At 52.0% G+C, this 13,297-nt stretch overlaps 1 protein-coding gene across 1 annotated transcript; it reads left to right on the top strand.

Moving 5' to 3' along the window:
* Positions 1–1,267: 1,267 nt before the first annotated feature.
* LOC141929492 (uncharacterized) lies at positions 1,268–10,757 on the top strand. Its single transcript, XM_074839006.1, has 18 exons — positions 1,268–1,352; positions 1,500–1,721; positions 1,790–1,833; positions 1,889–2,191; positions 3,200–3,253; positions 3,360–3,388; positions 4,529–4,591; positions 4,671–4,711; positions 4,807–4,858; positions 4,941–4,997; positions 5,081–5,121; positions 5,207–6,745; positions 6,828–6,890; positions 6,981–7,038; positions 7,126–7,164; positions 7,392–7,491; positions 7,859–7,885; positions 8,695–10,757. The coding sequence occupies exons 1-8, from the start codon at positions 1,268–1,270 to the stop codon at positions 4,708–4,710; spliced, it is 840 nt and encodes a 279-aa protein (XP_074695107.1). The 3' UTR covers position 4,711; positions 4,807–4,858; positions 4,941–4,997; positions 5,081–5,121; positions 5,207–6,745; positions 6,828–6,890; positions 6,981–7,038; positions 7,126–7,164; positions 7,392–7,491; positions 7,859–7,885; positions 8,695–10,757.
* The last annotated feature ends 2,540 nt before the right edge of the window (positions 10,758–13,297 follow it).

The raw sequence follows: 13,297 nt of genomic DNA, 5'->3' as shown, positions 1-13,297 counted from the left end.
CTTTCTTCTGTGTTATTTTTTCAAGATGCCGGAATAGGATTTGGGGTTTTTGTTTTTCAGGTGTGTTGTTGTAAGTGTCTCTTGATGCTCGACGGATCCCCCCGGGCCAGGTTTGCCTGGCGGCCGTTAACCCCCTGACCCCGGGGCCAGCCCTGTGTCACTGCCACGGCACAAAAATACCCCATGCAGCCTGATTCAGGGTCTGCAACGGGAGGAAAAAACCCCAGGTTTTTTGGGGAAAAAAACCTTCAATTTGGGGCTACTGGGAAAGCCAAACCTGCCTGGATTGGTGCAGCTGGAGAGCAGAAAACCCATTTTCATGCACAAAACCAAAAATCACCAATTTTGATGTGGAAAAGTGCTGGAAAAAAACGAACTGGAGTATTTCGGAAAAGCACAAAACCCCCAGTTTTTATGTTACAGAAATAAAAAAAAAACAAACCCAGACCCAATTTGGGGAAAGTGTGGGGTGAGACGCCGGCTGTTGGAGGGGCATTCCTGGGGGTTCTCTGGTGAGGATTATCCGGTACGGGTCAGTTTTCCAGAGTGGATCATCTGTCGGGGTTGTCCCAGGTGAGTGGTTAAAAATCGCTTATTGCAGCCCGGCGATCGGGCGTGCCCGCTCGCGCCGTCGCGTTCGTGCTCGTTGCTCCCACGGTGTGGCCAGAAGCGGGTACTACAGCCCGGAAATATCTAGGCGCGCCCCCCCCCCCCCCCCCCCACTGCGCATGCGCGCCTCCAACCCCCCCGCCCACCAGGCATGCGCGCCTCCTGGCTCTGCCCCGCCCCGCTGGCTCTGTCCACTGACCAGCGCGCATGCGCGCCTCCTGGCCCCGCCCCCACCCACGATGGCTCCGCCCCCGCCCATGCTGGCACCGCCCCCCGCCCAGCGCGCATGCGCGGCTCCTGGCTCCGCCCACCCGGTCACGCTGGCTCCGCCCCCGAGCATGTGCGGCTTCTGGCCCCGCCCCCCGCCCACGCTGGCTCCGCTCACCGCCCAGCGCGCATGTGTGGCTCCTGGCTCCGCCCCCCCGCCCAGTGCGCGTGTGCGGCTCCTGGATCCGCCCCCCGCCCATGACAGCTCCGCCCCCCGCCCAGCACGCATGCGTGGCTCCTGACCCTGCCCCCCGCCCACGCTGGCTCCGCCCCCTGCCCAGCTCGCATGCGCGGCTACTGGCTCCGCCCCCACTCACTCTGGCCCCGCCCCCCGCACATCTGCTGCTCCTGGCCCCGCCCCCCCGCTGGCCCCGCCCCCCGCCCGGTGCGCATGTGCGGCTCCTGGCGCCTCCCCCGCCCACTGCGCATGCGCGGCTCCTGGCCCCGCCCCGTTGGCTGCACCCCCCAGTGCGCATGTGCGGCTCCTGGCTCCGCCCCAGCTCATGATGGCTCCGCCCCCACCCAGCACGCATGCGTGGCTCCTGGCTCCGCCCCCCCGCCCACGCTGGCTCCGCCCCCCGCCCCGTGCGCATGTGCGGCTCCTAGATCCGCCCCCAACGCAGTGCACATGCGCAGCTCATGGCCCCGCCCCCGCTCACGATGGCTCCGCCCCCCCGCGCATGCGTGGCTCCTGACCCCGCCCCCGCCGGCTCCGCCCCCTGCCCAGCTCGCATGCGCAGCTACTGGCTCCGCCCACCGCCCGTCTGCTGCTCCTGGCTCCGCCCCCCCGCCCACGCTGGCACCGCCCCCCGCCCATGCTGGCACCGCCCCCGCCCACTGCGCATGTGCGGCTCCTGGCTCCGCCCCCCACTGGCTCCCCCCCCCCCCCCCCCCCCCCCCCGCGCATGCGCAGCTGCGTTACCGGGACTGGAGGACTGGCAGCTCATAGAACTCCGAGTTCGGAGGACTGAGGGGCACTTCAGGCGTTTAATAACGGTCTTGGTTGCTATAGTTACCGCGGGGGCTGGGGGGAGATGTAGCGTGGGCCGGGCTAGAGGAGCCCCCGGGGCGGGCAGTGAGGCTGCGGGCAGTGGCCCCTCCCTGTCCGGGGCGGTGCTGGAGGAGGAGCCGGTGCGAGCCGAGGGAGCAGCAGCGAGAAGGGGAGCGGGGCCGTGCGGTCCGTCGCCTGGCGGCTGCCGGGGAAAGCCGCGACGGTGGGGGCCGGGCGGTGCGGCGGGACCGGCGGCAGAAGCCGCTCCGGGTCGGGGCCGGGCGGCCCCGGAGCCGCGCGGGGCTGCGCTCGCCGGGCTTCCGGGTGCGTGGGCGACGGGGCTGGTGGTGTGAAGGACGGTGTCCCCGCAGGGTCAGAAGGGCGGGACGGCCGCATGTAGCGGCGTGGTGGGTACTGTAGTCACGTGACTGATGCAATAGATGTAGTGAAAGAGCAGATATTGTTTCTAATAAAGGTTGCTTTCTTCAATCAGTATTTTGCATGCTGTAAACTTAAGGCAGGTGAGAAAACTTGCTGCTGCTCCCCTGGCTGCTTTTATGCCTTCTGGTGGTTCGCCCCTCCCCTTTCCCAGGTGATTGTGGTCAGGGCGGTGGGTGGGGCCTGGGGTATATGAGCTACAACCTTTCCTCAGGGAGGTTATTCTGCTCTTAGGCCTCTCTGAGTGCTCTGGTGTTCTTTAAGTCAGTGGCAGATATTGAGCTGTTGAAGCTCTTTAGGTAGGTGTGTTTTGATAATCACAGAAACAGAGGTCCCTGAGGTAAGACTTTCAGGATCAGTCAAGGTTCAGCAGTGTATATAATATGAAATACACTGGTCTGTAGAGGTCTGTTTTCAGGTAAGTACTTTTGTATTGACTGGGTGGGGTGGGTAAAATGGTTTAATAGTGTACACTTACAGTTTTTCTTTTCATTCTAGAGGCATTGCATTTTCCTGGCTTTAATGAAGATGGGATCTTGTTTTTTTCCCTAGTATTGCTGGACACATTGGAAGTCATTGATATCATCTGTTTAAATAGAACTAATGGTGAGATGATGGAGCAAGGGTTAGAGTGAGCATCTTGTATGCATCTGTATATAGAGTTTTAGCATTTCTTAAGAAAGTAGCATGGATGTAAGGTGCAGTGTCTTCCAGGATATGGGATGGCTCATAGCGTTTTCCCAATTGCCTGCAGAGCAATGTATTATTTTGCAGGTGCTGTCTAGGCAGCTTTTGGAATAGAATGAGTGTTTGAGGTGAGCCAGGATAGTAGAGAGGAGGGCCAGGCATTTTCATACAAGCCCAACTACAGTGTTTGGTCTTTTGATGTCATAGGTGTTGCAAATGATGATGGCCGTAGCGTCCAACACTGAAACTGGCATGGAGCAGGTGAGCAGAAAGTCTGATGTTTTTGAGGAGGAGCGTTTTGTGGAAGAGGGCCGCGTCAGCTGACATGATGTTGACTCCTGGCGCTGTTTTTGTGCATCTGATGAAGAGGAACCTGGCGTCTGTAGGAATATCCGGGTTAGCAGATGCGGTTGTTGTTGAAGATGGCTTCGGACCCCCAGCGCCCAGATAAGTTGAGGGAGTGGTGTTTGGGAGAGGGCTATGGGGTGAGCCAAGGTTGGGAATGGGAGGGAGGGGTTTTCAAGTTAGCGTGGGGGAGAGGACTGTCTAGGAACAGTGCTTTTTGGGCAGGGAAAGGGAGCAGGTTAACTTTCTGCCCAAGACTGCCATGTGCCAGGCAGGGCAGTTCTAGCCTATGGCTATGTTGTTGTGTAGTTTGTGTTTTCTATGTGTCCTAGAGCTTCCTCAGGTCATGACATCCTTGTTGCTCTTTGCACTGAAGTAGCACAGCGTGCTCTTCAGACACCATCCCTAGGGTCTGGAATGCCTGGAGTCATTGGCAGAATGCCGCTTGGGTGCTTCTCTTATTGTGTTACAAGCCTAAAGCGTGGATAGGTCTTGGAAGTTTCAGGTCGGTCTGCTTTTGCAGCGTTGTTCCAGGCTGCGTTAACATCTCTGATCTTGAGTGGTCCATCATTGTAAAGACTTTTTCTGGATGTTCTTCCCTGCATCTTTATATTCTTAGGTCTTGAAGTAAGCTGTCTTGCATATGACTCATCCCAGTTGCTCCCATCTGTTTTTGTCTGGGGCCACAGTGTTTGGCTCTTCTCAGCCTGCCATGGATTCTTCCTCTTGGCCCCCTAGGTCTTCTCATCTGGCACTGTCTCTGGCCCAGGGGTCATTCTTAGAGAGCTTGTTTTAATGTCTCGGTCACAGCGTTTGTCTTGTATGTGTGCAGTATTGGTCTGTGCCTCTTTGTCTGGGTTGGAGCTGCTCTGCTTGGGGGCACAACAGTGATAGTCAACAAAAGAATAGCAATAAGAATCTATAGGTAATAGGGTGATAAGCCTAGATATTTTTTTTTTTTTTTTTTTTTTTTTAGGCAGAGGGTGTGCAGTCCATTTCAGAGCAAGTAGCCATATATGTAGCAGGTGTAAGACTTTTCTCTGTAGTGTTATGCAGAGATGCTGGGGATGACCAGGTTGTGTTTAATGGCAGGCTGCAATGACAATCTAGATGGCATACCTAAAGGAGACCTCCGGAATTGTTAAGCCGTCACTCGGCATCCAGGTGACTTGTTTGATGCCATTTTTTCAGATGCAGAGGGGTGACCTGTGGGACAAAGGGTGACAGAGGTGGTGAGCAGAGCACTGTGAGAAGGTAGGTCAACGTGCGGCATCAGAGGGACGACGCAACCTGTGTCTGTGTGAGTAGCCTATAAGCGCGTTTTATTTTGAAGGTGCGAAGAAAGACACCGGCACCAGAGGCGAGTCGAATGAGGTGAGGTATGACTGGTGTGCTCAAATAGCGGTTACTTTTCAGGCATTGTATTGTTGGTGAAGTAAGAAGCATCCCTTGTTGTTTGTGTCTTACAGGCTCCACAGGAGAACCCGTGACCGGCAGAGGCGGGGTGGGTGAGCACACAAGGTGAAGGAGTGGGAGAGGGTTATCAGTGCCCACACTGTAGTTTTGGGCAGTATCCCGCCAAGTGTTACTCTGGTTTTTGCAGGTGACCTTCGTAGCCTTGGAAGGGTGAAGCCGCAGGCTCGATGAGCAGTCTGAGAAGGTGAGGCGGCATCGGCCGGGTCTGCGTTTAAGAGCAAAGCGTCCCACGACATCTAAGCAAAATGTTTCTCTTTGGTTTTGCAGGTGCCGTGCAGGCAGCCTTTGGAGTCGGATGAGCATTTGAGGTGAGGTGGGGCGGTAACAAGGAGGAGCAGGGGCGGGTGACTTGTCAGAGGCGCAACAGTGATTTTGTGTCTCTTGGTATCTTAGGTACCACAAGCAATGATGGCCGCAGTGTCTGACTCTGGAACGAGGAGGCGAGCGGTGCTTCTGAGGAGGGTGTTACGGAAGAGGCTGCCATCGGCTGACATGATGCTGACCGGTTGCATTCTTTGTGGGTGTCCTGCAGATGACGCAGAGGAACCTGGTGGCTCAAGAACATCCCAGTTAGCCCATGTGGTTATTGTGGAAGACGACTCTGGCCCCTGGTCCTCTGAAAGCTAAGTTGAGGGTCCAGGGCTGGGAAGGGTCTGGGCGGAAGCGACAGGGTTGGGAATTGCAGGGAAGCCTTTTCATGTTAGCATAGGGGAGAGGACTGTGCAGGAGCAGGGCCCTTTGTGCCCGCGAAGGGAGTGAGTTAATTCTCAGCACGAGAGTACTGTGTGCTGGGCAGGGCAGTTCCAGCCTGCGTCTGTGTTGTGTACTTTGTGTCTTCTGTATTACTTATCTTATACCGTACTGTCATCAGGTCTTGATGTCTATGTAGCTCTTTATGATCAGCTTCATCTCTATAGCCCTCCCAAGAGTCTCACGTGCATCAACTCATCGGCTTAGTGCCTGTCGAGCTCTTCTTGTCTTGCAGTTATAACTCGAAGCGTGGATTCATCTGGTGTGTGTTGCATTGAGGATGTTCTTGAACAATGGTCTCTTGCATGGGCGAGCTAGATGGCACCTGCAGCTATGTTCTTGAGAGTTCTTTTAACATGTGGTAGGCTTCTGGGATTTCATCCCCATGTCTTAGGTCTTGAAGCCTGGCTTCTCCTGTATCTATCGTTCTGGTTTCAATGGTAGCTTTGTCTCTCAGGCTGTAGCGGTCGACTCTCATTTTGGGGCCGCTTCAATGCGTCTGTGCCATCGTGGTGCTGTAGGGCTTCTCTGCTGGCAGCATCTTCCCTACGGTTGTCGTTCTTCTCGCTTGTGGTCTTCTCGTGTCTCACAGTCACTTCACTTGTGGTGTCTGTGTGTGGTGTAGGTCTGTGCCAGGGTTGCAGCTGTCCTGCCCAGGAGTTTAGCCGTAGTAAAGATGAGGGGAGTGTAGGCTTGTAGCTGTGTAGTTATACATGGATCTGCCCAGATGCTTTTGGCAAAGATCATGCAGTCCATCTCTGGGCAGGTAGCTGTAGACAGCTGCCACAGAGTTATTCTCCTTGTGTGTGGCAGGTGCCGGAGGGTGGACTTGGTGGGAGTGGCAGTTTGTGCAGTAGTTGAGTGGGTTGAACATTAAATGAGTCTTAGCTTGTATGTGGGGCTCAATATTTAGGGTTTTGGGTATTTTAGCAGTAGTTAGAAGGGAGACAGAAATGGAGGACAAACCTTTGGTCTCATAAAAGTCTTGGTTAACAACGAAGTGGCTTGCCTTACATGGTTTGGGTTGTTTAGGTGCAAAGCGAGAAGCTGCTTCCTGAAGGGTGATGGAAGATGTCAGAGGATCTGTGTGACCGGTGGCTCTGATGGGCTTACTCTGGTTTTATTTTCTAGGTGTGAATCGATGTGTGAAGTGGGATACCTGCACTCTTGGACTTTGGCAAGGTGAGTGATGACCTGTGTGCTGATGCAGCAGTTTTTTGAAGTGTCATAATATTGTTGTAGCTAAAATCATACCCTGTTTTAGTTCTTTCGGTGGTGACCAGGCCTTGGCACAGCGGATGGAAGAATCCATCTCTGAGCGGCTGAGGTAAATGAGCAGGGGAGAGGAAGCACCGTGAGCCAGCTGAGGATTTGGGCCGCATCTCACCCCATGCTTTTTCCTCTGTTTATTTTGCAGGTGCCACTCTCTTTCCCAGAGGGTTGATGTTGCAGAGTCAAGGGCAGTTTGAGAAAAGGTGAGAGAGTTGTTAATTGGTCTGATCAGACCTGAATTGCTGAGGATCATGTGGCAATTTGAATGACCATTTTCTTTGCTTTTGCAGGCATTGTGAGGTCTCTGCTCAAACAGCAGAGGATTTCAGGTGAGTTGGTGGAAAAGAGGAGCAGCAGGCTCGGAGCTGCTGAGTGGGCAATTGCTTCTGAGTAGGATGGCGGCTGCATTTCTCCAGTTTTGTGGCTTCCATGAGAGATGGGGAGGAGTGCAACATACAGTTGTTGGGAGCGGTGTGGCTCTTCTGAGGAGGGTGTCATTGCGGTAGAGGTTGATACAGGTCGGCGTGTCGGTGACGCGTGGTGCTCTGTCTTGCAGGTGATGAAGAGGAACCTGGTGAATGCTGGGAAACCCCAGTTAGATGATGTGCCCCCGATGAGGATGAATTCTGGACTGTGCTCTCTGAAAGATAAGTCAGGTGACCAAAGCAGTGGGTGGGGTGGGGTGAGAAGAAGGGGTAGGACATCAGGGTCAGTGGGAGGGCTCTTTAGGTTTTGTTAAATTGGGGGCAGATAGTGGGCCTGGGGCCTGTGTGTGGCAGTGCGTGCGTCTCTGGGCGTTGGGCGGCAGTGCGTCTTTGGGCATTCTGTTTGGCTTTGTCTGATCTGAGTGTTACACTGTATGGCATTAAAGTGGCAAGAGCATTGCGTAGCTCTATATCTGTATTGCGTGACCTTGTCAAGCCAGTGTTCATGTGAGCGGGAGTTGAGCAGATCTCAACTGAATTGTGAGGTAGCACGAGGGAAGCCTGTATGTCAGCAATAGCTTTCATATTTTTCTTGCAGGCACCTTGTGGCAAGAAACTAGAAATGGTGAGTGATACTTCTTGTGAGATACATACACTGCCAAAGCAGCTCTGAGATGAGTCGGTAGAGTTGTGTAGTATGCCTAGTGTGCCTTAGTTATGTGATGTGTCAATGTTTGTCTTGACCTTCACTGTTGAGGACCCTCTGGCATACTCACATCCTACTCTGTGTGCAGTCGCCATCCATTGCATTTTGCAGCCTTGAGTTATTGGCACAGTGCCCATTCTGTCTTGGTAATCAGTGTGACATAGAAGCTCAATGTTACTGATCCAGTTCAGCATTGTAGATGGATTTGGTTGGTTTTTCATGTAGCTTGGTCTCAGACTAAACCACCAGGTCTCGTCTCTGTGACTCTTTCTTGTGAGGTCTTACAAGGGAATCTTCCCTGTGTCATTGTAGTCTTTAGTCTTTCACAGCATTTTGTCTCAACTGCTCACTGGGGTGTTATTGCCCATGTATCATCCAGTGTTCTGGCATTCTCACATGGCAGGCCACACAGGGGTGTCTTTGTCACGTCGCCTTGGCATCTTTGCATGTACCGTCAGGCTGTGTCTTTTGGACTGGCATTAACTCTACCCTGTGTGGTACTCTTGCATCCTTAGGTCATGTTTGTGAGCGTCTAGATGCGTGTGTTTGAGGTGGAGCTGCTTTGTGTGTTTGTAGCCATTCTGTATGGGGTGGAAAGGTCCCAGAAGGGGATGATAATGTGCTGGTGAGCGTGGCCTGTTTGGGTGGAGGTGGTGTAGGTTGGTTTTGGAGATGGCCGGTAGTTATCAGCAAGCAGGCTCTAGAGTTCCTTCTTTTGCCTTTTGCAGGTACAATAGGGCCACTGGGAATCCAGAAGCAAATCCTTCCATGAAGTTTGCCAGAGTGTACAAAAAGAAGCAAAGAAGGACCGGGAGTGGTGGACGGAGGGAAACATATTCCTCCTCTTCCAACTAGGAGTGCCTGTGGTGTGGAATCATGTGAAGCGGTCGTGATGGCTTGAGGTGTATGATGATGCTGTTCCAGGCATGGTTATGGTATTGGGGTGATCTGCCCCACTGACAGGTGATGGCTAGATAGAGTAGATATTGAATGAGTGATAGTTTCAGAAGGTGTCTATCCTTGTATGTGAGGATGTTTTTCATTGCAGGGTGTATTGAATGTAGCAAGAGTTAAGGTGTCTTTTAAAAACAGTAAAGAAACTGTTGAGCAGGGGGATTTCTTTATCTCCCTGACCTGGTTTATTGTCACTTAGTCCTGGCCGCTCTGTCAGGTGATGTTCATGGCCAGTGTTTGGGTGGAGGTTAGGCTCAGGCTGTGGCATTTGCAGGCAGGGTGATTTTGGAGGCCTTCAGGAAGCAAGTTCTGAGGAGTGCTGCAGCAATGGGGCAAGGAAGTGTTGTGGGGGTCAGATGGCCGGGTGAGTTTGCTGAGAGCAGGGGGTGGTTTGTGGGGTAGCTGAATGAGTGGTGTGTTTAGAATGTGTCTGCCTGTGCATGACTGTTTAATGTTATTGTGTGGTTTTTTTTTTTGTTGCAGATGGTGTTATTTGAGTAGGTAGAAAAAAAACTTACACAACAAAAAAACCCAGCTGGGGGATTTTTTTTTTCTCCCGGCTGGGTTTTTTTTTTTTCCCTGGTCCCGGCCGCTCTGTGAGGCGATCATTGTCGCCAATGTTTGGATGCAGAGCGGTGTAGGGATGGGGTTTTTGCAGGCGGGGTGATTTTGGAGGCCCCGGGGAATGGTGTTCCTGAGGAGCCATGCAGCTATGGAGTGAAGGCGTGTTGTGACGGTCAGGGAGGGGGATGTCTTTGCTGAGAGCAGGGGGTGGTTAGTGGGGTAGCTGAATGCGTGGTGTGTTTAGAATGTGTCTGCCTGTGCATGACTATGTAATGTAATGGGGTTTTTTTGTTGCAGGTGGTATTTCTTGAATACTTAGAAAAAAAAAAATAGAATAAAAAACCCCAGCGGGGGGATTTTTTTTTTCCCCCCAGCTGGGTTTTTTTTTCCCTGGTCCTGGCTGCTCTGTGAGGCAACCATCGTTGCCAATGTTTGGATGCGGAGTGGTGTAGGGATGGGGTTTTCGCAGGCAGGACAATTTTGGAGGCCTCCGGGAATAGCGTTCCTGAGGAGCCATGCCCCCACGGTGCGAGGGTGTGTTGTGGTTGTCAGGGAGCGGGATGGCTTTGCTGAGAGCAGGGAGTGGTTAGTGGGGTAGGTGAACGCGTGGTGTGTTTAGAATGTGTTTGCCTGTGCATGACTGCGTAATGTAATGTGGGTTTTTTGAGTAGTTAGGGAAAAAAAATAAAATAAAAAACCCCAACTGGGGGATTTTATTTTTCACCCGGGTCCTAGCCATTCAGCGAGGTGACAATTGTTGCTCATGTTTTGACACGGAGCAGTCTAGGGATGGTGTTTTTGCAGGCAGGGTGATTTTTTTTTTTTTTTTTTTTTTTTGTGGTCCTTGGGAATGGTGTTCCTGGACTCATGTATGTTATAGTAGTCTCTAAACAGTTATGAATCTAGATAGTAAAGACATGATGCTAATGGGCATGTGTGAAATGACCATAAATGCTGTGAGAGGTAATAGTGGTAGGTAAAGCACTCGTTATGGTTTTCGGGTTTTTGAAGTCCATAAGCTTTTGTGTAAAGTAAGTTCAATAAAGGTGTATTTGCTGTTGGTTCCAAGGTTTAATAAGTATGTAATTAGGTGGTTTGTAATGTGCATGTAGTGAAGGTGCTTGCAGTGCTTGTAAGGTTTCCAAAGTAAAGAAAAGGTGTTGTGCAATGTAGGCTCAATGAAAGTGTATATGCTCTTGGTTCTAACTTGATTAAAGAAGTAAAAGCTGTTTTGTAATGTAGCTTTAATAAAGGTGTAGTTGGTGGGGTTGGCTCCTGTGTGGTTTTTTTTTTTTTTTTGGGTGTGTGACTTAGTCTCTCTCTCTATCTCTCTCTGACTCTGCTCCTCTGTCTTACTCCTTGTCTGACTTTGCCCCTCTGTGTCTGACGTTGACTCCCTCTCTGTCTGGGTCTGACTTTGAGTCGCTCTGACTTTGACTCTCTTTCTGTCTTAGACTTTGTCTGTGTTTTTGTATGTATTTTTCTCTCTCTATCTCTCTTTGACTCTTTGTCTCTCTCTGTTTCCCTTAGTCCCTCTCTGTCTCTCTTAGTCTATTTAGTCAAGAGGGAATTAGCAGTATTGGACCATGGTTGGTGCCTGGGAGTAACGAAATAAATTAAATCTAGATTTTACAAAACAAAATTAATTACTCCCAGGCATTTTAGCCATGTTCTACTGCTGCACCAGACTTACTATTATTTTCTTTTCTCTTCCATACACAACTCTTGCACCACTACACAAGGAACCACCCCCAAACCACCCCCACTCCACAAAACAACCTCACAACCCAAGCACATCCACAGTATCTCCCCCAAGCCACTGTTTCCATCCGGACCCTATTCAGGGTTAAATCCACCACGAGTCTCTGTTTCCACACAGACCCCACTCGAGGTTGCACCTCCTCCTGCACAGTATTTCCACACAGATTCTATTGTAGTTTAAAACTTCCACATTACAGGCGACAGCTTAGTAACACCTTCCAATTACAATTGTAGGTTACAGCTTACACTCACAGCTTAGGGTTTACAATTACACTGTACACCTTAGGGTAACAGGGTTACAGGCTAGAGTTAGGGGATAGAGTGAGAGGTGCAGCTTAGGGTAAGGGGTGGACTTGGGGGTGGGTTGAGGGTTATGGGGTGGACTCAGGGGTGGGCATAGGGTGACAGAGTGGAGTCGGGGGCGGGCTCTAGGGTTAGGGGTTAGGGCTAAAAAAAAAAAATTGGCGGCCAAAATGGGGTAGGAGGCCAAAAAAGGGTGGGAGGCTGGAGAGAAGTAGAGGCCAGAAAAAATGGGAGGCCGAAAAGGGGTGGGAGGCCAAAAAGTTGTGGGAGGCTGGAGAGAAGTAGAGGCTAGAAAAAATTGGAAGGCGAAAATGGGTGGGAGGCCGAAAAGGGGTGGGAGGCCGGTGAATAGCAAAGGCTAGAAAAACTTGGAGGCCAAAAAGGAGAGGAAGAGCAGTGAATAGTAGACGCCAGAAAAAATTGGAGGCCAAAAAGGAGTGGGGGGCCAAAAAGTTGTGGGAGGCTGGAGAGAAGTAGAGCCCAGAAAAAATTGGATGGCGAAAGGGGTGGGAGGCCAAAAAGGGGTGGGAGGCTGGAGAGAAGTAGAGGCTAGAAATAATTGGAGGCCAAAAAGGTGTGGGAGGCCAAAAAAGGGTGGGAGGCTGGAGAGAAGTAGAGGCTAGAAAAAATTGGAGGCCGAAAAGGGGTGGGAGGCTGGAGAGAAGTAGAGGCCAGAAAAAAATTGGAGGGCAAAAAGGGGTGCGAGGCCGAAAAGGGGTGGGAGGCCAAAAAGGGGTGAGAGGCCAAAAAAGGGTGGGAGGCTGGAGAGAAGTAGAGGCCAGAAAAAATTGGAGGCCGAAAATGGGTGGGAGGCCAAAAAGTTGTGGGAGGCTGGAGAGAAATAGAGGCTAGAAAAAATTGGAGGCCGAAAAGGGGTGGGAGGCCAAAAAGTTGTGGGAGGCTGGAGAGAAGTAGAGGCTAGAAAAAATTGGAAGGCGAAAACGGGTGGGAGGCCGAAAAGGGGTGGGAGGCCGGTGAATAGCAGAGGCTAGATAAACCTGGAGGCCAAAAAGGAGTGGGAGGCCAAAAAGGAGAGGAAGAGCAGTGAATAGTAGACGCCAGAAAAAATTGGAGGCCAAAAAGGAGTGGGAGGCTAAAAAGGGGTGGGGGGCCAAAAAGTTGTGGGAGGCTGGCGAGAAGTAGAGCCCAGAAAAAATTGGATGGCGAAAGGGGTGGGAGGCCAAAAAGTTGTGGGAGGCTGGAGAGAAGTAGAGGCTAGAAATAATTGGAGGCCAAAAAGGTGTGGGAGGCCAAAAAAGGGTGGGAGGCTGGAGAGAAGTAGAGGCTAGAAAAAATTGGAGGCCGAAAAGGGGTGGGAGGCTGGAGAGAAGTAGAGGCCAGAAAAAAATTGGAGGGCAAAAAGGGGTGGGAGGCCAAAAAGGGGTGAGAGGCCAAAAAAGGGTGGGAGGCTGGAGAGAAGTAGAGGCCAGAAAAAATTGGAGGCCGAAAATGGGTGGGAGGCCAAAAAGTTGTGGGAGGCTGGAGAGAAATAGAGGCTAGAAAAAATTGGAGGCCGAAAAGGGGTGGGAGGCCAAAAAGTTGTGGGAGGCTGGAGAGAAGTAGAGGCTAGAAAAAATTGGAAGGCGAAAACGGGTGGGAGGCCGAAAAGGGGTGGGAGGCCGGTGAATAGCAGAGGCTAGATAAACCTGGAGGCCAAAAAGGAGTGGGAGGCCAAAAAGGAGAGGAAGAGCAGTGAATAGTAGACGCCAGAAAAAATTGGAGGCCAAAAAGGAGTGGGAGGCTAAAAAG

Source organism: Strix aluco, chromosome 13 (assembly GCF_031877795.1).
Source record: "Strix aluco isolate bStrAlu1 chromosome 13, bStrAlu1.hap1, whole genome shotgun sequence".
Lineage (NCBI taxonomy): Eukaryota > Metazoa > Chordata > Aves > Strigiformes > Strigidae > Strix > Strix aluco.
Note: the sequence above shows the minus strand (reverse complement) of the source record. Positions and strands in the feature narration are given on the sequence as shown.